This window comes from Pipistrellus kuhlii, unplaced genomic scaffold (genome assembly GCF_014108245.1).
Source record: "Pipistrellus kuhlii isolate mPipKuh1 unplaced genomic scaffold, mPipKuh1.p scaffold_m20_p_2, whole genome shotgun sequence".
Taxonomy (NCBI): Eukaryota; Metazoa; Chordata; class Mammalia; order Chiroptera; family Vespertilionidae; genus Pipistrellus; species Pipistrellus kuhlii.
The window spans coordinates 52,192,154-52,216,375 of record NW_023425515.1 but is presented as its reverse complement, the minus strand read 5'-3'; the positions used below and the strand labels follow the sequence as shown (position 1 = coordinate 52,216,375).

Below are 24,222 nucleotides of genomic sequence, written 5' to 3'. Positions count from 1 at the left end.
GCTCAGGTGACTTGTTTTGGCCAGTGAAATCTAATGAAATACATCATTTTCTGGTGGAGACTTTAAGGCCAGAGTAAGCTTTGCCATCCTTTTGCCCAGTGCCCAGCACCTGCAAATTCTCCAGAGTGGGTCCATTCTCAGTGGGAGAAAGGGTCCCCATTTGAGAATGATAACAGTCAATCTATTGTGTGAGGGACTTGGAGTCTTTTGACTAGAAAATAACCCTTTGTTGATTTAGCTACTGAAAATTAGGGGGTTTTGTCATTTTATCTGACCTAGCCTCTCTTAATCTTCTCTTTTAAATATATTTTTTTATTATTGATTTTAGAGAGAGGGATAGAAACATCGATGAGAAACATTGATTGGCAGCATCCACATGCCCCCCTCCAACCTCCACTTTGGGGATCAAGCCCACAGCCTGGGTATTCCGGGAAGGTGCCCTGAACGGGAATGGAACCATAACCTCCTGGTTCATGGGGCAAGGATGCTTAACCAACTGAGCACACAGGCCAGCAAGCCACTATTAATCTTGACTGAGGTGGAGTTGGGACCAGATTTGCTCAGTCATGAGCTCTCCACTGACTTCAAGCAGAGACTGGATGACACTAGTCTAAGATAGAGAGGAGGGGATTTCTGTACTTGAAATAAGTTAAGGCTTTAGTCACTTCCAAACCTAAGGATTCTAAGCCTGGAGGGGAGCTTTATTTATTGAATTCTCTTACTTCATGACCTATTTATTGTGGCAGCACTGCAATTATTTTAAGGAAGAGTAAAGTTGTAGATATTCTGAATCATAGTTCAGCATTGAAAATGTGAATGATCCAACCAGATGCTGTGATACACCATCCAGGTGCTTTTTTGGAGAAACTATAACATGTAACTAGAGATGATACCAAGAATTCTCATCTCTACTTAGCAAATGTCCCAAACCTACACCCAATGAGAGGCAGTGAGTTATTGCACATAGAAACAGCATGAGCTTTGAAGACAGATTGACTTGATTCAATGATTATACCTTAAGAAAGTGTTAGCTTTTTTTAAAGCAACAGCTTAAAAACCTAATAATGCCTATCCCGCTATGCCTTAGACTTTCCTTCTCCCACTCCCACCCAGAGGGACCCCCTAGTTATTTTTTGTTTTTCTTTTTTTAAAAAATATATTTTATTGATTTTTTACAGAGAGAAAGAGAGAGGGATAGATAATTAGAAACATCGATGAGAGAGAAACATCGATCAACTGCCTCTTGCACACCCCCTACTGGGGATGTGCCTGCAACCACGGTACATGCCCTTGCCCGGAATCGAACCTGGGAACCTTCAGTCCACAGGCCGACGCGCTATCCACTGAGCCAAACCGGTTTTGGCCCCCCTAGGTATTTTCTATATGCAACAGGTAAGAGTTCTCCCAGGACCAGGTGTAAACCTGCATGAATCTCATGCCTTAAGGCCCAGCTTGTTTGGTTCAGTATTTGGATGAAATTTCCTCAGTCTACTTCATTACCCTGGCTGCAGTCTAGTGGTTAAGCTGGAAGGACACATGTAACTGATGTTAGTCAGTGAGAAGGAAACTGAAATATGTAGAGCCTTCTGCCCCTGTATCCATTCCTGCCTACCCCCTCCTACAGCTCTTCCCCTTAACATGCAAACACAAGTACACACCACCACCAGTTTTTCATTCTGAAAATAATTTTATTATTTTACATTTATTCAGGAAAGTTTCTGGTTGGGGTGACCAAGATATGGTCACTACAGAACAGATGATTAGAACAGATCAGTCAGTTCACCAGTTTTTTCTATTCTTTGGGTGGTGAGATCAAGTCAGGAAGACATGTGTACAGTGAGAAAATAATCAACAGGTAGGTTTTGAGGGTTGGGGAGGAGGCACAAAGGAAATTTGATCCTGCTGTCATTCTCAGGCCTAGATTTAAATATTCGATCTTCTCCATAGTCTCCCTCCATTTTCCTTAGCTCTGTTACCACAGAAGGCAGATGAATATGAAGTTAAAAAAATAGAATAACCGTTACCAACAGCAAAGTAGGAGTGGTCTCCAGAGCAGCCAGATCTCCCTGGTTGAGAGCCTGTGCCTCACCTAGGACTGGCTCCTAGTTTCTGTCGTAGGGCCCACATTCGAGGCATATCCAGGTAACACAGAATGAGAAGCATCTGAACCTGCTGTCTATAATCAGTTCTCCCTGCCTTTCAGTGAAAGGAAAGACGCAGGCCACTCAGTACCTTGGTACACATGTGGTAGAGGGCATCAGCAATGGGATCCTATCATTACATCTTACTCCAATGATGTCTGAAACAGCCAGAGAAGATGGCCTTCCCTGCAATCGAACAGCTAGAACCCGTCAGCTTCCACCCAGGAGACCTGACTTAGTCCGATATCTCTGGGGTTATGTTCCCCAGAACTTATTAGGGCAGATCCACCTTCCCCCTGAAGCAGGAGAAATGAATGATACCGGACTTCAGATAATTAAGTTTATTGGAGTCACCCTCCTGGAAAACATTCCCCAGCATCTTTCGTAAGAAATCAAGGCCTGACAGGATCTGAAAAAATGTTAAGCCCAGCAACCAGATGTGGGGCCTCCTCAGATATGCCAAGATGTTCTGGCCATGGGCAGTAGAAAAAGGCAGACTCGATGGTTCCTGCTGCTCTGACCTGTGCTCCATCCACTTCTGTTTTTGCAGGCACTTTCTGTGGAGACTTGGGGAGAGGACCTGTAATAAGTGGGAAGATGACTATTCCACTGGAACTGATGGTTTTGATGTTAGAGGTGAGGGGATTCCAAATTCCAAAAGTAGTGTTCCAGAAGGTGAGAATGAAGTTTATAAATGGCCCGTGAAACATAAAATGAGTAGGACATGAACCATCAAAAAGTAGATGGCAGCCAGCAGAGGCACACGGGTCCGGGAATAAAAGAGCGAACGTAGGACCCGCTTCCATCCAGCACCGCTCCGTGACTGAAAGAAAAATTAGGAAGTCAGAGAGTTTTACCCTGTAGAGATATGTCCCTTTTCCTTCCCCAATCTCCCCAAAAAAGAGATATTCTGAGAGAAAGTCTCCTGAAGGTTAACAAACAGGCAAATTCCACCAGATTCCTCCAGCCTTCCCTGTCCTTCCAGTCTTAGCCCCATCAGCTAGCTGATCAGTGCCTGGAATTGCACTTTCCTTCTCCTTGATCCCCTGCTCAACACAGCGGCTCTGTAGTACGGGACAGTGCTCCCTCTGTATCCTTCTTCCCTTCTTACCCTTTGACAGCTGTTGCCTGGGAGGTCTATTAGCACTGCCTGCTCCTGCGTGCCACAGGAGCCGATGATAGGAGTCCGGGCCGAGTCCCATTCGCTGTGCTCCAGCCTGCGTTGGGGAAAAAGAAGCATGGCATTGGTTCATAGCAAGTGAGGTGATCAGAAGTCGTCCCAGCTGAAACCGGTTTGGCTCAGTGGTAGAGCATCTGTCTGTGGACTGAAAGGTCCCAGGTTCGATTCCAGTAGGGGCATGTACATTGGTTGGGGGCACATCCCCAGTAGGGGGTGTGCAAGAGGCAGCTGGTTGATGTTTCTCTCTCATCGACGTTTCTGGCTCTCTATCTCTCTCCCTTCCTCTCTGTAAAAAATCAATAAGAAGTCGTCCCAGTCATCTTGCCAATGATGCAGCACAAGGGACTTGCAGCAAAGGCTGCTCTCACACCCCTATCCCCATGCAAGGGTGTCCAGGCAGACAGTAAAGGTGATAAACTACCAGAAATTAACTGCCTATCAGATGCTGGACTGAGAGCTTTATATCCATTTAATCTTCAGGTTTTGAGGCTGGTGTGACTTCCTTCAAAGTAAGGCTTGAAGAGGTAAAATTACTTGCCCATGGTGGCACAGCCAGTGAGAGGTAGAGCAGAATTCAACACACACACACCTACCCCTAAACAACTGTTACAGAATTTACCAGATGACCGAAAAATACGCAGGAGTACTGGAGGCACGAGTTTCACAGATCTAAGAAAGTCTATAACAAGTGGCAGAGAAACAGCCATGGGAGCACAGGCCTGAAAATGCCCCACAGAGACAGTATGGCCGTGTGGCATCCCTCAAGAGCCCACTCTCAAGGTGGCACACCAAGGCCCAAATGAGTTATGAAAATTAAGAAGCTGTGAATGTGCTGGATGGGAAAGAAAGGTTTCTCAAATAAGACCTGTTCACTGGGGCTGCCACCTCTGCCACCTAAACTTTGCAAGCCATTAATATCACAAATGCCTCTCTGAGGGAAGAGGCAATATATGTAGGTGGCTCCCCCTATCCCCCTATTTATAATAAAGTGTCTGCTTTTATGTTTCTTTCCATGGAAAGGGACACTCAAAGTAAGCGCAGCCACTCTACTCTCTCCGGCACACTGATTCTCTTCACTGGTGACTGGGAATAGGGAACCGGGATACACAGCTGTCCTTGCAAATCACTTGGCGCAAACGTCTCACAAGAAGCACGTCGTGCTGTCATGTTCTACTTCTACAAGGGGGGGTTCTTCTGCAAGGAAAGTCTACCTGGCCCGTCACTGCCTGGGACTGGGAGGAGAAGTTCAGGGTTAGGAAGTACATTTGCTAACAAACAAAAGCTAGTCTTTTATTTCAGCCTTATAAAGTGGTTTCTTAATCTCCCATATATTTTAATCTTTGTAAAAAAAATTCAATTGATTCTGATCTCAAATAGAGAATGGAGTTGCCATTTCACTGGCTCTTTAAAGAATCCTAGACCTATCTCATCTAGTTATTGTTAGGACATAAAGGATACCTATTTCACCCCACACAAAATAAGCTGTCAATAAGTGGTAGATGATATCATTATTATTCTCTAAGAACAAAAGCTTTGGAAAGTGCAGGCCTCCTAGATTCCAAAAGAACAGTGTTCTTACATGACCTCAATGACCTTAAAGTCCCTGAGCACCCGCCTCGAGATGAGGATGACATCCTGGTATTCCCCAGTCCAGCGCTGGAATGTGCACAAGTGTGATCAGAAAGAACCAGAGGCGCAAACAGGTATCTCCCTCAGCCCTTTACCGTCTGATCTGCTCCTCGGCCATGGAGAGGGCAGTCTCAGCAGCCACTTTTTGGTCTCGTTCTTCTTCCAGCAGCTTCCTCAATTCGTTCACCTCCTGTTTAGTGCTGCTCAGCTGCTTTTGGGCTTCCAAAAGGCTTCAGGACGAAAGGAAAACCAACAGCATCACTAGATGCAGAACCCAGTTGCTGATGCAAGGGATTCCAAGTTTTCATAAAGTTATAAAGCAGAAAAATTTATAGAAGCTTGTTCAAACACAAATAAGACATTAAAAGCATAGATTTAGAGTTAAAAGCATAGATTTAGAGTGATTAAATAAAGATGCAGACAATATCTTAAGAGATTTTAGGGACTTGCTGAATAGCTTTCATTTGAATACCACAGAATTAGTGTGTGTGTGGGGGGTGTATATGTGATGGTGCTACTGTTTTTGCTTTACAAACTTTTCATAATTTGTTAGTTAGAATTATTACTATTTAATCCTCACATCAATTCTGTGAGGCCAATACGATAGGACGATATATCAGATGCATACAATCTAGATCACATGTGTCAAACACAAGGCCCGCGGGCCAAATCCGTCCCGCCAGGCCTTGCAATGTGGCCCGCACCTCGCTGTCATCACTGCACTCCGCTGCGTTTCCATCACAATGACAGTTTATGACTGTTCAGTAAACCATTCGGCCTGCGATTTAGGCTGGATTTTAGATTTTGGCCCCTTCTCTGATTGAGTTCAACACCCCTAATCTAGATGGTTGTCCAGTTTCTTTGTATGTAATGCATGCTGCAGGGGTGAGAGCTGCTTCCCTACCTTAGCTGTGGCTGCCTCGGTTCTTCAGAATCACTCTTCCTGTGAGCCCCATTCTTCTCCTGGGGAGCTCCTGGAGCAACGTCCAAACTCGATGACCCCTAGAAGAAGAGTAAGCTTAGCCATGCAGTGATGAAAGTGCTTAAGAAACTGTAGTTGGGCAAAAGGAGAGCTCACTGGGCATCAAAGAGAACAAGAAATGTTGGAGAGGAATACCTCTGTTTATAATTCTCTTCAAGAACAGATTTAGAAGTAAGAATCTTCAGCTCTACTACATTAATCTCCTACATACACTCTCATTAATTTTATTCCAGATTCCCATTCTTGAATCTCTCTTTAACCTTTAAAGGTTTAACACTGAATCTGCTTTCTTCCAGTGGAGGTTCACGGATTTTCCAGAAGCTACTCTGATCCTTCCCTTGCTCAACAATCCCTCCCAAACCTGTTCTCCTCCTGCTATGCCCTATTTATCTCCATAATGATTTTCAATCTCCTCCAACTTCAACAATGAACTGCTGTCCACTAATCCCAACAGCTCTATTTTTTAAAAACATATATTTGTACTGATTTCAGAGAGGAAGGGAAAGGAAGAGAGAGATAGAAACATCAATGATGAAAGAGAATCATTGATCAACTGACTCCTGCACACCCCACACTGAGAATCAAACCTGTTACCCGGGCTTGTGCCCTGACCAGGAATTGAACCGTGACCTTCTGGTTCACGATCAATGCTCAACCACTGAGCCACTCTGGCCAGTAGTTCTGCCTATTTTGCTCCTTAGGTCCAAATATCCCGACAGATTTATTTCTTGAAGCAAAATAAAAACTTTCCTAGTTTCACCCTGACTGGTTTGGCTCAGTGGATAGAGCGCAGCCTACGGATTCAAGGGTCCCAGGTTCAATTCTGGTCAAGGGCATGTACCTTGGTTTGCAGGCACATACGCAGTAGGGGGTGTGCAGGAGGCAGATGATCCATCTTTCTCTCTCATCAATGTTTCTAACTTTCTATCCCTCTCCCTCTCTGTAAAAAAATCAATAAAGATATATATATATATTTTTTTTCTCCTAGATTCAGAATTATAAAAGCCTCAATCATCACTGTTTTCTGCTCACCTTTTTGATTTATCTCCCACCACCTCACTCATCTTTTTTCTTTTAATCCCTCTTTCTACAACTTATTCCCATTTGATAATTCCCTTCTTCTCTCTTTTTCCCATCACACCTAATTAACCTTCAGCCTGCACACAACAGCCTTGTTAATGCTGCCCATTTACTTTCTCATTGACATGTTTCATAACACTTTTCCCAGCGTCTCAACTCCTCCTTACTCACCGCCTGCAGCACTTGGACCTGCTTCTCCAAGACTGTACAGTGACTGAAAAGGTTGCTGTAGTGCTGCTGGTTCTCACGGAGAGTCTGACTGGTATTGCACAGCTGAATCGAAAGGGTATTCTTCTCTTCCAGTAACTGAGAAAACTGAAACAGAGGGCACGATAAGCACCAGCCCACAGGGCTGTTTCACTGTAAATAGTACTCAGGCTAGCTGTCCTGAGTTTAAAGGATTTAAATTTTTTTTTTTTTTTAAGTAAAAGGCCTTTATTTCAATAATAGCAACAATAGCATTGTGTGTTCCTTCAGAGTGAGAAAACTCATAACTTTTTGACCGAGAAAGAAAAACAAGTTGGGGAAAGTAGCAAGAAACTTTATTTATGGTGTGCAGTACATTAACTGAAGAACGGGAAGCAGAAACCACAAGCAACCTAATGAGAGAGGCTATCCCAGGTATATAAGAGAAGGGCAGTAGCTTGGGTCCAAGATGAAGTTACTAACAAATGACTATAACCCCTAGAGTTCTAGATGGCTGGAGATACAGCTGTCATAAAAAAATCCATACAATAATATTTCTGGGTAGATTTTTCAATGCTGTAGAAAGTTACAGGTTACCAAGAACATGGAATAAAAATATTACAATATGTGGTAGGAGGGGGAAATAGAATAGATCTTAATATGCTGATATACATGTAAGAAACTACTGGGAATACAGACTCTCAGAGGTATAAAAATTTCAGTCACTCAAAGCAGGACTCTGCTACATGAGTGACAGGTAATTATTCAGTCTTTCCTTGAACACATCCAGTGTCAGGGGCACTCACTACTTGACAAAGCAGCCCAATCCCTTTTCCACTAAGTCAAATACAGAAAATTATTTTTAACTATAGGCCAGGTGCATGAAATTTGTGCATTCGGGGGTGAGTGGGTCCCTCAGCCTGGCCTGTGCCCTCTCACAGTCTGGGAGCCCTCGGGGGATGTCCGACTGATGAGCAGGCCAAGTTGGTCAGTTGGACATCCTTAGTGCTGCTGTGGAGGTGGGAGAGGCTCCTGCCACCACCGCTGCACTGGCCAGCCATGACTTCTTGGCTGAGTGGCACTCCCCCTGTGGGATTGCACTGACTACCAGGGGGCAGCTCCTGCATTGAATGTCTGCCCCCTGCTGGTCAGTGTACATCATAGTGACCGGTGGTTCCGTCATTTGGCTGATTTGCATATTAGCCTTTTATTATATAGGATATTAAGTAAAAAAATTTCTTTTTGGAGCTTCTACTTATTGAATTGAATTTGGTCTCCTGGAACTCTAAGTTCTCACTTGTAGGTGTCAAGTTTTAAGTTTAGTAATAATTAACATTAATTAATATTAAGATATATTAATAACCACAGAGATGTTTCTCTGAAGTACCCACTGTAGGACTGTCTACCACATGAAAGAAGGCTAGTGTGCCTAGCTTTGTGTTCAATCTCTTCCTGAGTATTTCTTTATTTTTTTTTTATTTTATTTTATTGATTTTTAACAGAAAGAAAGGGAAAGAGATAGAGAACTAGAAACATCGATGAGAGAGAAACATCGACCAGTTGCCTCTTGCACACCCCCTACCAGGGATGTGCCAGCAACCAAGGTACATGCCCTTGACCGTAATTGAACCTGGGACCTTTCAGTCCGCAGACCAACGCTCTACCACTGAGCCAAACCGGCTTCGGCTGAGTATCTCTTTTGTAAGTATTCTGGGTTAATTTTTAAGTAAAATAGTTGAATCAATGTTCAGAGAAAAGAATATAATACTTTTCTAGAGATACCATGATGACTGGTAAGGACTTTTGATGCATATGGAAAATGAGAACAAATCCACATGGTATAGCAAAAACATCTTCATAGCCAGAATGAAAAAAAAATAATAACCACCGAAACCGGTTTGGCTCAGTGGATAGAGCGTCGGCCTGCGGACTGAAGGGTCCCGGGTTCGATTCCGATCAAGGGCATGTACCTTGGCTGCGGGCACATCCCCAGTAGGGGGTGTGCAAGAGGCAGCTGATCGATGATTCTCTCTCATCGATGTTTCTAACTCTCTATCCCTCTCTCTGTAAAAAATCAATAAAATATATATTTTTTAAAAAACAGAAAACCCCCCCCAAAAAAAAAACAAAAACATAATAACCTTACCTTTGAAGAGCAATGTTCAGTTTAACAAGCACTTTCAAAAGTATTCTCTCATTTGAGAGAGTAATTTATAAATGACAAACAAAGAGATGAGCAATGACTTGCCTAACGTCATGTGGCTGGAAGATGGCAGACCAGGACTCAATTATGTTCTTGATTCCAAGTCTAGAGCTCTATCTGCTATCTGATGGTACCCCAACTGAGAGTTCAGCAAGGAAGTTAAACAAGTTATGGGTTTTTCTTAGGAGAAGGGACAGTTAGTAAAGGAGAGGACAAACTAATTTGAAGACAGAGATAGCTTGGTATAACGACAACTACTCGGTTCTGAGGCAATGAGTAACTTTCTCATAACACAGGAGACAAACCATACCAAAAAACAAAACAAAACACTCCAAACCACAAACAAACAAAATCCCTCAGCGTTGAAAAAAAATCCCAAAACTCTTTTCTTTGACATATCTAGAAGAGTACAAACCCCCTAACTGAAGAAGTCTAATTATTTACAACAAGTGGCCCGGTGCCCAAAATTCGTGCACATTAAGAGAATCATAATAATAAAAATAATATTAGAGAAAATATTTTAATATTGCTATTTGCCCTTTCTCTATAATAGAAGTGTCAGAGATTAAAGAATATTAGTAAAATGTAGGAGAGAACCAAGATGGCGGCATAGGGTAGACACCCAAAGGCAGCCTACCACAACAAATTTGAATTTAGAACTAGAAAACAGGTGAGGCATTGCCCTGAAGCACCGGACGGCTAACTGAGAGGAGGCTCTGCCATCTGGGAAGGAGAGAGAAGGCACACTGAACCTCAGGAACTGTGAAGGTACGGAGAACTGTGCATGAGAAAACAGAGAGGGAGGGCCCAGCTGAGTTCGCTGCTGGCTTACTCCTGGCGTGCTGAGAGGGCTGACAGCTAATGCGCAACTGGCTTTCTTGTTCGAGAGGAAAACAGAATCACCCTATTGCTCTGATAGACGGCCCCAGTCAGGAAGAGGCCAGACTGTCAGGCAGTGGGCAGAGATCTCTCGGAGGTGTGTGAAGCCAGAAGGCATTACTGTGGGACTTGGGGAGGAGCCAAAGGGAAAACAAAGTTTGTCTGCACCAACCCGAGACTCCGCCCCATCCAAGCTGAGCACAGAAGCTCTCCCAAAGGCTGGCTTTCTCTAAAGAGGGACTGGTTGGAATCCAAAGCTTGTCTGCACCTTTACCAAAGAGGTGCACAAGCCTGCAACCAATCTGGTGAGACTCACCACAAATAGGACTTTTCTAAGGCAAGACTGACAGGGAACCAAAGATTGTCTGCGCCACCCCGAGACCCCGCCCCATCCAAGCGGAGTATAGAAGCCCTCCTAGCTGGGACACTGCTGATCCTCACAGCCAATTGGCTTGGAGATCAATGCTTCCCAGTGATACCAACAATAAGCAAGGCTTAACAACAAGACTGCACACATAGCCCACTTGGTTCACAGTTCCCCTTGGTGAACCAAGACTGTCCACCGCAGGTAACTGGGAAGGCTGTGCTACTGGGCTCTACCAGAACACCTAGCACACAAAACTACTACATCAAATCAGGGAAACAACTAAAATGCAGACAAGAGGCAGGACACAAAGGAAGGAGATGGAGGAAATGAAAAGATTGGACATTGAGTTCAAAACTACAGTTATAAGATTATTTAAGAGTATCCTAAAAAAGGCCGATAAAATAAATGAGACCTATGAGGATATGAAAAGGGAGCAACTAGAAATAATAAGGGATCAACTAGAAATCAAGAAAACATTGTCTGAAATAAAAAATATTACACAGAGTCCTAAAAACAGACTGGAAGATCACAAGAATCAAGACAAAGATTTAGAACACAAAGAGCCAGAGGACACTCCTCCACAGAACAAGAAGATAAGAGAATCCAGAAAATTGAAGATAGTGTAAGAAATCTCTGGGACAATTTCAAATGAACCAACTTCAGAATTATGGGGATCCCAGAAGAAGAGAGAGAAAGCAAGATACTGAAAGAATACTGGAAGAAATAGTGACAGAAAATTTCCCCCATCTGGGGAAAGAAATAGTCTTACAGATCCAGGAAGCCCACAGAACCCCAAACAAAAGGAATCCAAGGAGGATCACACCAAGACACATCATAATTAAAATTCCAAGAGCAAAAGACAGAGAATATTAAAAGCAGCAAGAGAGAAGCAGGTAGTTACCTATAAAGGAGCACTCATACGATTGTCAGCTAATTTCTCAACAGAAACCATGAAGGCCAGATGGGAATGACAAGAAATATTCAAGGTGATAAATAGCAAGAACCTACAGCCAAAAATACTCTACCCAGCAAAGCTATCACTCAGAATCCAAGGCCAGATAAAGAGCTTCACAAATAAAATAAAGCTAAAAGAGTTCATCACCGCCAAACCAGAATTATATGAATTGCTGAAGAGGGTTATTTAGGAAGAGGAAGAAGATAAAGATAAAAATTATGAACAACAAATACATAACTATCAACAAGTGAATCTAAAAACCAAGGGAATTTAAAAATCTGATGAACAATATTAACTGTTGAATATAATAGAATCAGAGGTATGGAAGGGGAGTGGACTGACGATTCTCAGGGAAAAGGGGAGTGGGGATGCGGGAAGAGACTGAACAAAAACTGTGCACCTATGGATGAGGACAATGGGGGATGGGGAAAGGACAGAGGGTGGGGTGGGAACCTGGTGGAGGGGAGCAATTGAGCGGAAGGGGGGAAGAGGAACACATTTGTAATAATCTGAACAATAAAGACTTATTTTTTTAAAAATTAGTAAAATGTATATGAAATCTCCCTCCTGTCAGTCTGGGATGTGCCATGGGACCCACAGTCAAGTCCCCATCCACCCACACATGCCTCGAAATCATGTGAGACCCAGACCCAGCTGCCCCCACCCAAGCCCCGCAGGGCGGGGGGTGCAGCCTCAGGTCCCCTGGCCTGGCGCTGGGGGGTGGGCACAGCCTCAGATCCCCCATCAAGCCCCGCAGTTTAAAATATTGTCCTAGAAAGATAAATGCCCAGAGAGAGAGAGTCACAGTCTAATGTTCTGGAGAGCAAATATAACAGGGTTGAGGCAGGTTCTAGTTTATGGGAGAAAAAGTGTTACAGAGCTATGAAGGTCAGAACTTTCTGGAAATAACTGACTAACTGGGAGGGGAACTGGGTAAGAGCTTCTCTTGAGCCCCTCTAAAAACTCCAAGACAATTCCAACAAAGGGTCTACAATTTTACCAATTCATTTGGACCAACAAAAGTTTTTTTGTTTTGTTAATCCTCACCTGAGGATATTTACCCATTTTTAGAGAGAGTGGAAGGGAGAGAAGAGACAGAGAAAGAGAGAAACATCAATGTGAAAAAGACACACAGATTGGTTGCCTTCCCCAAGGCCTTGGGCCAGGATAGAGCCTGCAATGGAACTGAACCCGGGACCCTTCAGTCCATGGGGCAATGTTCTATCCACTGAGCCAAACCAGCTAGATTTAAAAAACAAAAGTATTTTTTAAATGTATATTTCTATGCCAAACTATTGTAAATAGTCTCTTCCATGTCAATTAGTTGAATTTAACAATATTTTAAAAGTACCTTTCTACATAAGGCAGGCCTACCTTACTTTTCTATATACATTATATTTATCTCAGACCAACCTCATCCTAACACCTTATGCAAGTTACTCTGAGAAAACTAAAACAGACCCTAGGCCGCAGGCGTCCTCAAACTTTTTAAAGTGGGGGCCAGATCACGGTCCCTCAGAGAGCTGGAGGGTCGGACTATATGAACTACTAATTCCTACTGTAACACCTCGGCTGCACTCACTGCCCAAAAATCCTGGCGGGCCGGATCAGACTCCTCTGCGGGCCGCATGTGGCCCGCGGGCCGTAGTTTGAAGACCCTGCCCTAGGGTATGTTACATCTGGAGCCTAGGTTTAATCATCATCTACTTACCTTATTACTTCCAGTCATGTAAGTAAGAAAGTGAATTCCAGTCTAGCAGGAAAGACTTACCCTGCTGTTCAGTTGCTGAATTCTTAATTCCTTCTGGTGAATTTCCTTTAAGCTGTCATTTAGCTGAGTCCTAAGAAGTTCTGTCTCATAAACTAGGTTGTGTGGCCCATCTAGGGAAGCGGATGCCTCTGAGGATGCCTGCCAGGATACAAACAGTGATGGAGCTGGTTCACAATTCCTTCCCTCCTGAAACCCTGCCCACCCCAGAGGAAGTCATGACATGGCTTGCCGAATGCTGACCAGCAGTTCGCTTGGCTTGCATGAAGCAGAGGCTTCCTGGGTAATGGTCACCTCTGAGTAGCAATCTGCACTGGAATTACTCACCTGCTTTTGGTACTGTATGTTGATGGTCTCAGTCTGGGAGGCAGATCTCAATTCCCTCATAAGATTTTGCAGATGACTGATCTGCTGATCTTTATCTGAAATAGCCATAAGGTACTGTTCTTTCATTCTCCTCTCATGAGTTTCCCAGGAATTCTTTTCCATCCTAGAAAAACATGAAATAATCACAGCAAAAATATACTTGTGAGAGAAAGATAATTCCATATGTATCCTGAACTATCACCATCACCTAGTGGTACAGAGGTGCCCCTCTCTAATTGACCTTACCCCTACTGCAGTGTGAGTGGAAAAAAACAAGTGAGATCTGGACATCCATCTCCTCCCATGAAAAGGAAATGAAGTGCTTCTCCCTGTCCCTGCAGAGGCAGTAAGTATCAGAAGAGGCCAAGAGGAAAGTCTGGACTTCCGGCACTACCCAATGGTAACAATGCGCCACTCCCCCAATATGCTTTCTGCAGTGTCAGGGGAGACTGAGTGAGGAGCCTGGACTTTCAAACACTGCCTAGCAATGAAAGTGACCTTCTCCACACCCCATAGTGATATCAATGGAGGCCTTGTGTGGAGCCCGGATTCCTACTCTCACCGAACAGTAATGAGGCAACCCTCCCAATTAATTGTGCTGACAGTGGAGTACAAGTGGAAAGAGAGACTTTTTCCTCTTCCTGGCAATATCAGGGCACCCATCTCTCTAGAGCTATCAATAGAGGCTGAGTGGGGAGCCCACTGGCCTTCACCCTCCATCTGGCAGTAAAGTGGCATTGTTCCCCTTCCCTTGCTGGTGTGGTATCAGTGGAAGTCCACTGAAGCAGACTTAAATAAGACTTCAAGTCATCATTTCCAAAATTGAACTTATTATAAAAAGAATCAAGGATGTCGCTCTAGTCGGCTTGGCTCAGTGGATAAAGCGTCAGCCTGTGGACTGAAGGGTCCCGAGTTTGATTCCGGCCAAGGGAACATCCCTGGGTTGCGGGCTCAATCCCCAGTGGGAGGCATGCAGGAGGCAACCAATCAATGATTCTCTATCCTCATTGATGTTTCTATCTCTCTTTCTCCCTTCCTCTCTGAAATCAATAAAGAAATATATATATTTTTAAATCTATCAGTTTCCTTAAAAAAAAAAAAAATCAGAGATGTCACATTCTAACAACCAGGGAAATCCCAACTTAATTGGAAAAAAAAAATCATCAGATTACAATAGTGAGATGACAGTTTTGGAATTATGTGACAAGGATTTTAAAGCAGTCATTATAGAAATATTTCAACAAGCAATTACTAATAAACTGGAAACAAATAAAAGTAAAGGAAGCATCAGCAAAGAAATAGAATAAATAAAGAAGAACCAAATTTTAAAGCTGAAGAATACCATATGCAAAATAAAAAGCAAACTCAATGGACTCAATAGCAGAACAGAGGTGGCAGAAGAAAGATATCAGTGAAATTAAGAACAATAGAAATTGCTGAATCTGAATAAAGAGAAAAATAATCAATGAATTATATTAATCCAAATTAAAAAGACCTTATGGAGAAGGATGAAAGGGAAGCTGCAGACTGGGAACAATATTTGCAAACCACATGTCTGACAAATAACTTATATCAAGAATATATAAAGAACTCTCAAAACTCCCCAGTCAAAAAATTAACAACTTAAATAGAAAAATAAACAAAATACATGAATACACATTTCATCAAAATGGACAAATGACTGTCAAATAAGCACATAAGATGTTCAACATTATTAGCTATTATGCAAATTAAAATAACATTACATATCTGTTAATATCAAATGCTGACAAGGATGTAGCATTTAATATTGAAGCTGGATCTCTCTTGTATTGCTGGTAGAAATATAAAATTGTAAAGTCATTCTGGAATATAGTTTTGTAGCTTTTTAAAACATTAAACATTACATTTACCATACAACCTAGCATTTGCACTCCCGGGCAATTATCTCAGAGAAATGAAAACTTATTGTCCACCTAAAAATCTATATACTTTGTTTATAATAGCTAAAATTTAGAAACCACACTCATGTCCTTCAATGGGTAAATGGCTAAAAACAATACATTCATACCATGAAATAGAATTCGTTGGTAAAAGAATAAACTATTGATACACTCAACAAAGTTGATGGAATTCAAAGGCATTATGATGCATGAAAAAAAGCTAATTTCTTAAAGTTAAATACTGTATAATTCCACTTATAAAATAATCTCAGAATGACAAAATTATAGAGATATAGATTACTGGTGACCAGAGATTAAGAATGAGAGGGTGGGAAGCAGTGAGAGGAAAGAATGTAACTATAAACTAGTGGACATATTTGTGTTGATGGAACAGTTGTATATGTGGGTTGTGGTGGTAGTTACATGAATCTATACATATGGTAAAACTGCACAGAGCTATACACAAACATACTCGAATGAATGTAAATTAGGAGAAATATGAATAAAGTCTTTGAATCATATCAATGCCAATTTCCTGGTGTTGATATTGCATTAGAGTTAAGATGTGACCATTAGAGGAAATTGGGTGGAAGGTACATGAGAATTCTCTGTGCTATTTTTGCAACTTCCTATATACATCTGTAATTATTTCATAATAAAAAGTTTTTAAAAATAAAACTAAAAGGGCATAAATGCAGAGATTATCATACCTGAGCTGATGCAGTTCATGCTGCCAGGAGAGGTTCTCCTGCTTGAGCTCTTCTTGCATAATCTGAAATGTTTTTGTCTTATCTTGATACTCCTGAAGTTGAGCCTTCACTGGACGTAACTCAGTGATCTCCTGGTTAATCTGTAAGTATTGCTGCTGCAGATTCTTCAATTCCGTAAGCTTTAACCAAAAGGAAAGGAAAGGGTGATTCATCCAGCTATAAGTCATCAGCAGGTCCCTACTAAGTCAGTCAGACACCACACAGACTATCAGCACCTAACAGTTCGTTGACATATCACTGCAGCATGAATCCCTAAAAATGGGGAAATACATGCGGCCAAGCTGTGGGAATCACCCCAGGAAGCTGCCATCAAGACTGCAGGGCCTGACCATTCCTGCAACTTCCATCCCTTCCCCCTGGCTCCCAAGGTCCTAAGTTGACTCGATCTGCAACTCTTGAGGGGGATAGACATAAGGGACTGATAGCTTCTTTGTGAATGGTAACTCCCTAGAATAAAAAGTATAAACACAGACTGCTTTTTTATTTATCCATGTGCCTGGGTTATGGATGTCAACCTTTACTCTAGCTTAGCAGATGACTAAGATATGAAGAAGGCAGAGATGCCCAAGCCCAGTGGTTAAGGGCACGTAGGCTTTGGAATCAGTTATCCTGTACACATATGTTCCTCACATCCTCTAAAAATTTAATTTCCATCACCTATAAAATGAAGATAATTACAGTACCTCTCATAATATTATGAGAAACAAAAAAAAAATTGTGTTAACACAGTTAGTGGTGATGATGATGATACAGTAATGATGGACTTGAGTCTAAATAACAGAACTGCCTATCTACATTCCAGATATATTTTTAAATTCTTTATCCCCAACTCATTAAAAACTTGATAGTAAGAAAAAATGTCAGGACATCTGGGCACAGAGGGAGTCTTGAACACACATCTGTTTCACCCATTTTGGAAAATCACTAATGCTATAATAAAGGCATTATTTTTTAAAGCATAAAATGCAAGAACAGAAAGAACAAGAGAGAGGTCAGCAGCAACAGAATTAATTTTGGAAGCTGAAAAGCAGATGCATAAGTGATAAATGACTTAACAGATCTGGAAAAGCCATATCTTAAGCTAGCAGTAGGGAAAGCCAAGAACCAATAGAACTTACTCTGCAGAATCTTCAAAAGGCTCAGGAATTAACAGCACCAGGTACCTCTGGAAAAGATGGCGAAGGGAATAGGGAGGAGGTGGCTGAAATAAGGAGGATTAGATGAAAGCTGCTTCAGAAACAATTGCATCCCTAAGTACCCTTCTTAGCTCCACAAGGACAAATAACTAGAGTCTTATTTTCTGGAGAAGGTAAAAGAAGTGTCTCTGGACTATGAAACATCAGGCATAGCTGAAGGTAAGGATACTGCTCCAAAGCAAGGGTAATCAAGTAAATATATTCTTTCTTTTAAAAAAAAATTAAAATTGATTTTTTAGAGAGAGAGGAAGTAAGAGGGAGGGAGAGAGAAAATTCATCAATGCAGGAGTGGAAAATCGATCAACTGCCTCCTGCACATCCCCTACCAGGGATTAAGCCCAAAACATGGGTTGACAAAATTGACAAACCAGGAATCAAACTGAGGACCTCTCCTTAAATGAAACATCATCAATAAACTGAGCCACACCGGCTAGGGCGAATGTATTCTTTCTGAATGCATGAAGCCTTTCCCCTACTTAGCTTGGAGTGTGCTGGCATATAGGCCTTTACCTTCCATGCAGAGAATGATAAATTCTTCTCTAGAAAATATGAATGTCCCAAGAGGAACTAAAGACACCAACATAGGGACTATCCACAAAAAGCTCAGCATGGAACTTGGAGTTGGTAAGCCCCTCTCATAAGCTTTTGAGACCCTGCCCTTGAACATAAAGAGAAAACAAGGATTAACCTTCACCTGAAGAATTGTTAATATTAAGATAAAGATTAAAAGAAACTAGAAGAATATTTGAAGGAGATTATCAGGGGGAAATGTAATATACTCAAATATTTAAGAGAGAATATAGAAACATTAGAACAGAAATAAAAATTGGGGATTATCGGGTCTAGTAATAATTAATGTCGTTTTTAAACTTTCGTTTAAAATCTTGCTTGGCGTTGACTTGTATTGACATAACCTTCAAACACGTGGTATCTACAGAACGTGTGAAGTGCAATTAACAAATTTTGCTTGAAAAAGTTTGTGTTTGGTTTGGTTTTTGTTGCAAAACTAGGGCTAAGAAGATGGCGGATGAAGAGCATATTCGGCACTGCATGCTTTACGAGTTCCAATTAGGAAGAAAAGCAAGTGAGGCTGCAAAAAACATCTGTAGTGCTCTTGGTCAAGATGCAGTTAGCGCCAGAAAATGCCAGCGTTGGTTTGAGAAATTTCGCGAGGGAAATTTTTTGTTAGATGACAAGAGTGGTCGAGGCCGTGTGTCCAATTTTGATCAAGAAGCTCTTCAAGCTCTTTTGGTGCAAAATCCTCAAATTACCCAACAAGAGCTTGCGACAACTTTAAATTGTTTACAAAAAACAATTTCCAATCAATTGCGTGCACTTGGCAAAGTCCAAAAGTTTGGAAAATGGGTTCCTCATGAGTTGACCGACAACAACCGTAATCAAAGAGTCACAATTTGCAGTTCGCTCCTCTCTCGTCAAAACCGTTTGCCGTTTTTTAGAGCAAATTGTTACCGGAGATGAAAAATGGGTGCTGTATGTTAATTTGAAAAGGCGGCCTCAATGGTTAGACAAAAATGAGGCTCCGCAGCCCATGCCAAAACCTGACTTGCATGCGAAAAAAGTGATGTTGTGTGTTTGGTGGAATTTTAAAGGAATTCTTCATTATGAACTTTTACCATCTAACCAAACCATTACAAGTGCAGTGTATAGTGCCCAATTGGAAAGGTTAGCCCAAGCTTTAAGAGAAAAAGAACCTGCGCTGATTAATCGGAAGGGCGTAATTCTTCACCACGATAACGCACGGCCGCATACTGCAAGAATCACTGCTGAAAAACTGCGCCAGTTGGAATGGGAAGTTCTCCCTCAACCTGCATATTCTCCTGATATTGCCCCTTCTGATTACCATTTGTTTCGTTCTTTGCAAAACTTTCTTCTTGGAAAACAATTTAATAATGAAGAATGCCTCAAAAATGCATTGACCGAATTTTTTGCATCAAAATCACAAGAATTTTACAACAGAGGGATTAAAATGCTTCCTGAGCGTTGGGCACAAGTAGTAGAAAACAACGGCAACTATATTGTTGATTAAATTTTGTTGTATTGTTTAAATAAATTCGATTTAAAAAAGTATTAGAAAACGACATTAATTATTACTAGACCTAAAAATGGCAGCAGAGTAGGAGGATGCTGCACGGATATGCTCCCAAGAACAAGCTGGAATTACAACTGAAATACGGAAAGGCTTCCTGAATAATCAAGGGAAAACTCACAGGAGAGAACCCTGATACCAAAGGACTGAAGGTGGAGACGGCATAGAGATTGAGGAGAGGCAGAAGCTCGAAAGGGCTGACTGGGCAGATAGCAATTTAAGTCCCAGAGAGATATCTCAGCTGTGTGTGTGGGGGGGTGGGTGGGGGAAAGAGGGGGGGCGGGGGAGATGCACACTACTGAAAACTCTGGGATCTAATCCCAAAGCTGGGCTCCCCAGCAGAGAGCACCAAACTGAAGAGGGTACCCACATAACATTTAGCTGTGAAAAGCAGTGGGGTGCTGTCTGCCAGGGAGTGGCGGCTGAAACTTCAGGCACCCTCTTCAAGGGTCAATACACACATTCCCTGTGGAGCTACCCACCTTGTGATCTGGCAGAGGGAGAGTGGAGTGGAATGGAACTGTGAGAACAGAACCCAGGACTGGGGACTCAGGGGCTAGGGCTCAGAAGGCAGACACTACAAGTTTCCTGGGCTGAGTCATTCCCTCACACAGCGAAGGATATCCTTCCAAAATTTATGGGGAACTCATACAACTTAACAAAAGGAAAGTAAACAATACGATAAAAAAAAAAAAAAAAAAAAAAAAAAAAAAGGGCAAAGGACCTAAATAGGCACTTTTCTAAAGAGGACTTAAAGAATTCCAAGAGATATATGAAAACATGTTCAAGTCACTAATCACCCGAGATGCAAATCAAAATGTCAAAGAGGTACTATCTCACACCTGTCAGAATGGCTATCATCAACAAATCAACAAAGGACAAGTGCTGCAGTGGATGCAGAGAAAAAGGAACGCTCATGCACCGCTGGTGGGAATGCAGACTGGTACAGCCATTGTGGAAAACAGTATGGACTTTCTAAAAAAATAAAAAACAGGACTTCCATTTGACCCAGTAATCCCACTTTTAGGACTATATCCCAAGAAATCATAAACACCAATCAGAAAGAATATATGCATCCCTATGTTCATAAAAGCATAATTTACAATAGCTAAGACTTGGAAATAGCCTAAATGCACATCAGCTGATTAGTGGGTTAAAAAACTGTGGTACTTCTACCCAATGGAATACTACACTGCTGTAAAAAAAAAAAAAAAAAGAAGGAACTCTTATCAATTGCAACAACATGGATGGAATTGGAGAGCATCATGCTAAGTGAAATAAGCCAGTTGGAGAAAGATAAATATCACATGATCTCACTCATTTGTGGAATATAATAAACAACATAAACTGATGAATAAAAATAAAGCCAGTGGGGGCTGTGGGGTGAAATAATAGAAGTAATCCTGTTTTTGCAGATTTTTAATTTTACCTACAACATTTGTGATATCATACTATGTTAGTTCTATTTTGATAATATTATGCCTAAAATCCTTTTTTTTCCTGGAAATATTAATATGTATTGCATGTAACATTTTTATATTTAAAAGTATTTTCCTTGAGGAAAAAAAATAAATTTTCACTTCTAAAAGAAAAGAAATAAAAATAATAAAGAAAAACACAGTCTTGAAAAACATCACAAAACAAAACTACCACCACACTATTCTTAGAGAAGAATGGGCATACATATGTATATCCATAAGAAAAAGGGGGAAGGGGGGAAGAAATCCTTAGAAATTAGAAACATGATAGCAAAAATGAAAATCTCATAGGGTTCAAAAGATGATGGTGAGAAAATCTTCCTGAAATAGAGCAAACAGAAATTAAAAAGTAAGAAAATTATAGAGCTAATCCAGAAGGTCCTACATCTAAATAACTGGATTTTCAAGGGGAAAAAGATAACCAATAAATAGGATTGGTGGGGAGAGGTGTTGGTAAGACATAAATCAAAAGATTTCCCAAATTTAGTAATTTGTTAAGTATGAATTAGACTAGACAGAATGATGAATGAAAACAGACTAAAACCAAGTACATTATCATGATATTTCAGAACATAGACTAAAAGATTCTATATATTTCCAGAGAGAGAAATGAGATGATATGTGTGTATAAGAGAGAGAGTGTGAGAGACAGCTCACATACAAAGGACCAGAAATCAATAGCTTTAGACTTCTGAATACAACCAAGCTAAAAGGCAAATAGACCAATGTCTTTATAATTTTGAAAGGAAATTATTTTCAGCCTAGAATTCTATACCCAGCCAAACTATCAATCATGAATAAAATCAAAAGACATTTTCAATATCTTTTTTAGGGAGCTACAGGATGATTCATGACATCAAAATAATGGCACAAAATCAAGACAAGAGAGACATGTAATGCAAAAAACAAGATCTCATAGAGGAGAAAGGTGAAAGGAGATGTTTTAGGATGAAAACTGTGTCCTAGGAGTACAAGGCAACCAGTTAATATAAGAACAAGTCAGAGACTCTTGGAGAATTTTCTCAAGAAAATGAAATTCATAGGAATAAATATCTTGAGAGAAAATGTGAATAAATAGCAGTAAGTCTTGGTTTAAATTACACTGATAAGTACAAAGAAAAGTAAGTTAACAAAAACACAGTTATTAACTCTAGGAAAAACATATCTCAGCTCTAACACCATTTATAATTATAAAAATATAAACTGTGAATGTTGATTTAACCAAACTTAAAATTAAATTACATCAGGAGAATGGAGGAGTTATATATTGAACGTGTGTGTATGTACAGTGGAAGCAGAGGGAGTAATGAGAACTAAAAAAAAGTTGATACCTAATCTAAGGATAAAAAGCCAAGATACATTATAAGCATATTTAGATACTGAGGAAACACAAAATAATTAGTTAACAGCAAATTGCCTTTGGAGAAAGAGAAACAGGAGTGCTATTGTTGGTTTTTCTGATCAAACTGTAGAATTCAGTGACTTATTAAATATGTGTATATAACTTTTTGAACCCAAAGACTAAAATAAAAACATGTTTTTGTTTTATTTTAAAGGGAAAATATATTCTTTATTGCAATCCACTCACTCTTGTGATCCAGATACTCTGTTATCCTTGGAATAGACCAGATCATCAGAACATATAAAACATTTTTCACAGTAAAACACATTACTATATTTACTGTAGAGAAGTAAAGGATACTTCAAAAGTTCAGTGTCCTTTCTCTGGAAACAGATAAAACAGTTTTTTTCATGCCTTAATACTTAAAGAATAACTATTCTTATTCTTATCTTGAACAAGTAGTATTTCTTTCTTCCCCTTTTCTAAAATATGGGCATTCCATATTTTAGAATGGTTTTTACTATCCTATTTCTGATGGATCCCAGAAAGCTCAGAGTAATTAGTGGCCCACAGTTCTAAAAAAGAGTATGGGACAGCCGGGACCGGTTTGGCTCAATGGATAGAGCGTCAGCTTGGGAACTGAAAAGTCCCGGGTTCGATTCCGGTCAAGGGCATGTACCTTGGTTGCAGGCATATCCCCAGTAGGGGGTGTGCAAGAGGCAACTGATCGATGACTCTCTCTCTCATCGATGTTTCTAACTTTCTATCTTTCTCCCTTCCTCTCTCTGTACAAAATCAATAAAATATATTTTTAAAAAAAGAGAGTATGGGACAGTATGATATCTCCTTGGAGGACTATACTTACTCCTGGTTTAATATTTTTCCTTCTACCCTCATTTTCTTCCTTCCTAGTTATTGTATTACATTATCTTGAATCACTGTTATATCTTTATATACTACCACAAGTCATTTTTAGGATGAAATGAGTATAGATAAGTATTTAGGTACCTCTAGGGATATGCTCTCTACTATTCAGGTAGGAATTGTGTAAGTGCTTTGTTTGCTTAGGGAAAAGTCAGTCGTAAGGAAGTTTAGACATATAAAAACTCCAGAATGTTTTCAGAGTTTTCTGTTATGTCCTAGTAGAATACCGTGGGCTAATTCTTGCCCCTTGGACTCTCAGACTTTATTTTGGGAAATTTCCTCTTGGCTAAGTAAAGAAGAGAACTAAAGTAATCGAAGTCCCTTTGAGACCTAAGTCATTTGTGGGTTGGTCCTGAGGGGAAGAGAGAATAGGGTAAGCAGTGATAAAATGGTCTAGGCTGAAAGTTTCAATGGACAGGGGTTGAAATATGTTATCTCTCATATTTATCACACATGAATCCAAATAATTGAGAAACTAGAAACTTCAATGCCCCTGAGACAGAATGAGAATAAGATATGTGGAAAGGAAGAGTTGATGGGGCGTATAATATATTCATAAAATATACAGAAGGGCCTCAGCAAGTCAGTGAACCATGTATGAACTGTTACCCAGTGAGTAACATTGTATTTGATTTTATAACCTGCCTAGGCTTTATGATTCTTTCATGGCAGATCTAAGTCTTAGTCTCAAAAGCTCCCATAGCTTCCCTAACATGTTAGTTTTACAAAATGGAGAAAACAGTGTTT

The 24,222-nt window shown here is 40.8% G+C and overlaps 1 protein-coding gene across 3 annotated transcripts in view; it reads right to left on the bottom strand.

Moving 5' to 3' along the window:
• Positions 1 to 1,667: 1,667 nt before the first annotated feature.
• GOLGB1 (golgin B1) overlaps positions 1,668 to 24,222 on the bottom strand; it is an 84,327-nt gene continuing 61,772 nt past the window's right edge. For 2 of the 3 annotated variants that reach the window (XM_045583956.1, XM_045583957.1), the window contains 8 exons: positions 16,369 to 16,547; positions 13,698 to 13,860; positions 13,374 to 13,511; positions 7,184 to 7,327; positions 5,855 to 5,952; positions 5,046 to 5,180; positions 3,157 to 3,358; positions 1,668 to 2,178 (listed from right to left, as the gene is read on the bottom strand). In XM_045583956.1, coding sequence (XP_045439912.1) covers positions 2,086 to 2,178; positions 3,157 to 3,358; positions 5,046 to 5,180; positions 5,855 to 5,952; positions 7,184 to 7,327; positions 13,374 to 13,511; positions 13,698 to 13,860; positions 16,369 to 16,547 — 1,152 coding nt within the window. In that variant the 3' untranslated portion in view covers positions 1,668 to 2,085. Of the gene's footprint in view, positions 2,965 to 3,156; positions 3,359 to 5,045; positions 5,181 to 5,854; positions 5,953 to 7,183; positions 7,328 to 13,373; positions 13,512 to 13,697; positions 13,861 to 16,368; positions 16,548 to 24,222 lie in introns of all 3 variants that reach the window. The other variant, XM_045583955.1, reaches the window with a different exon arrangement.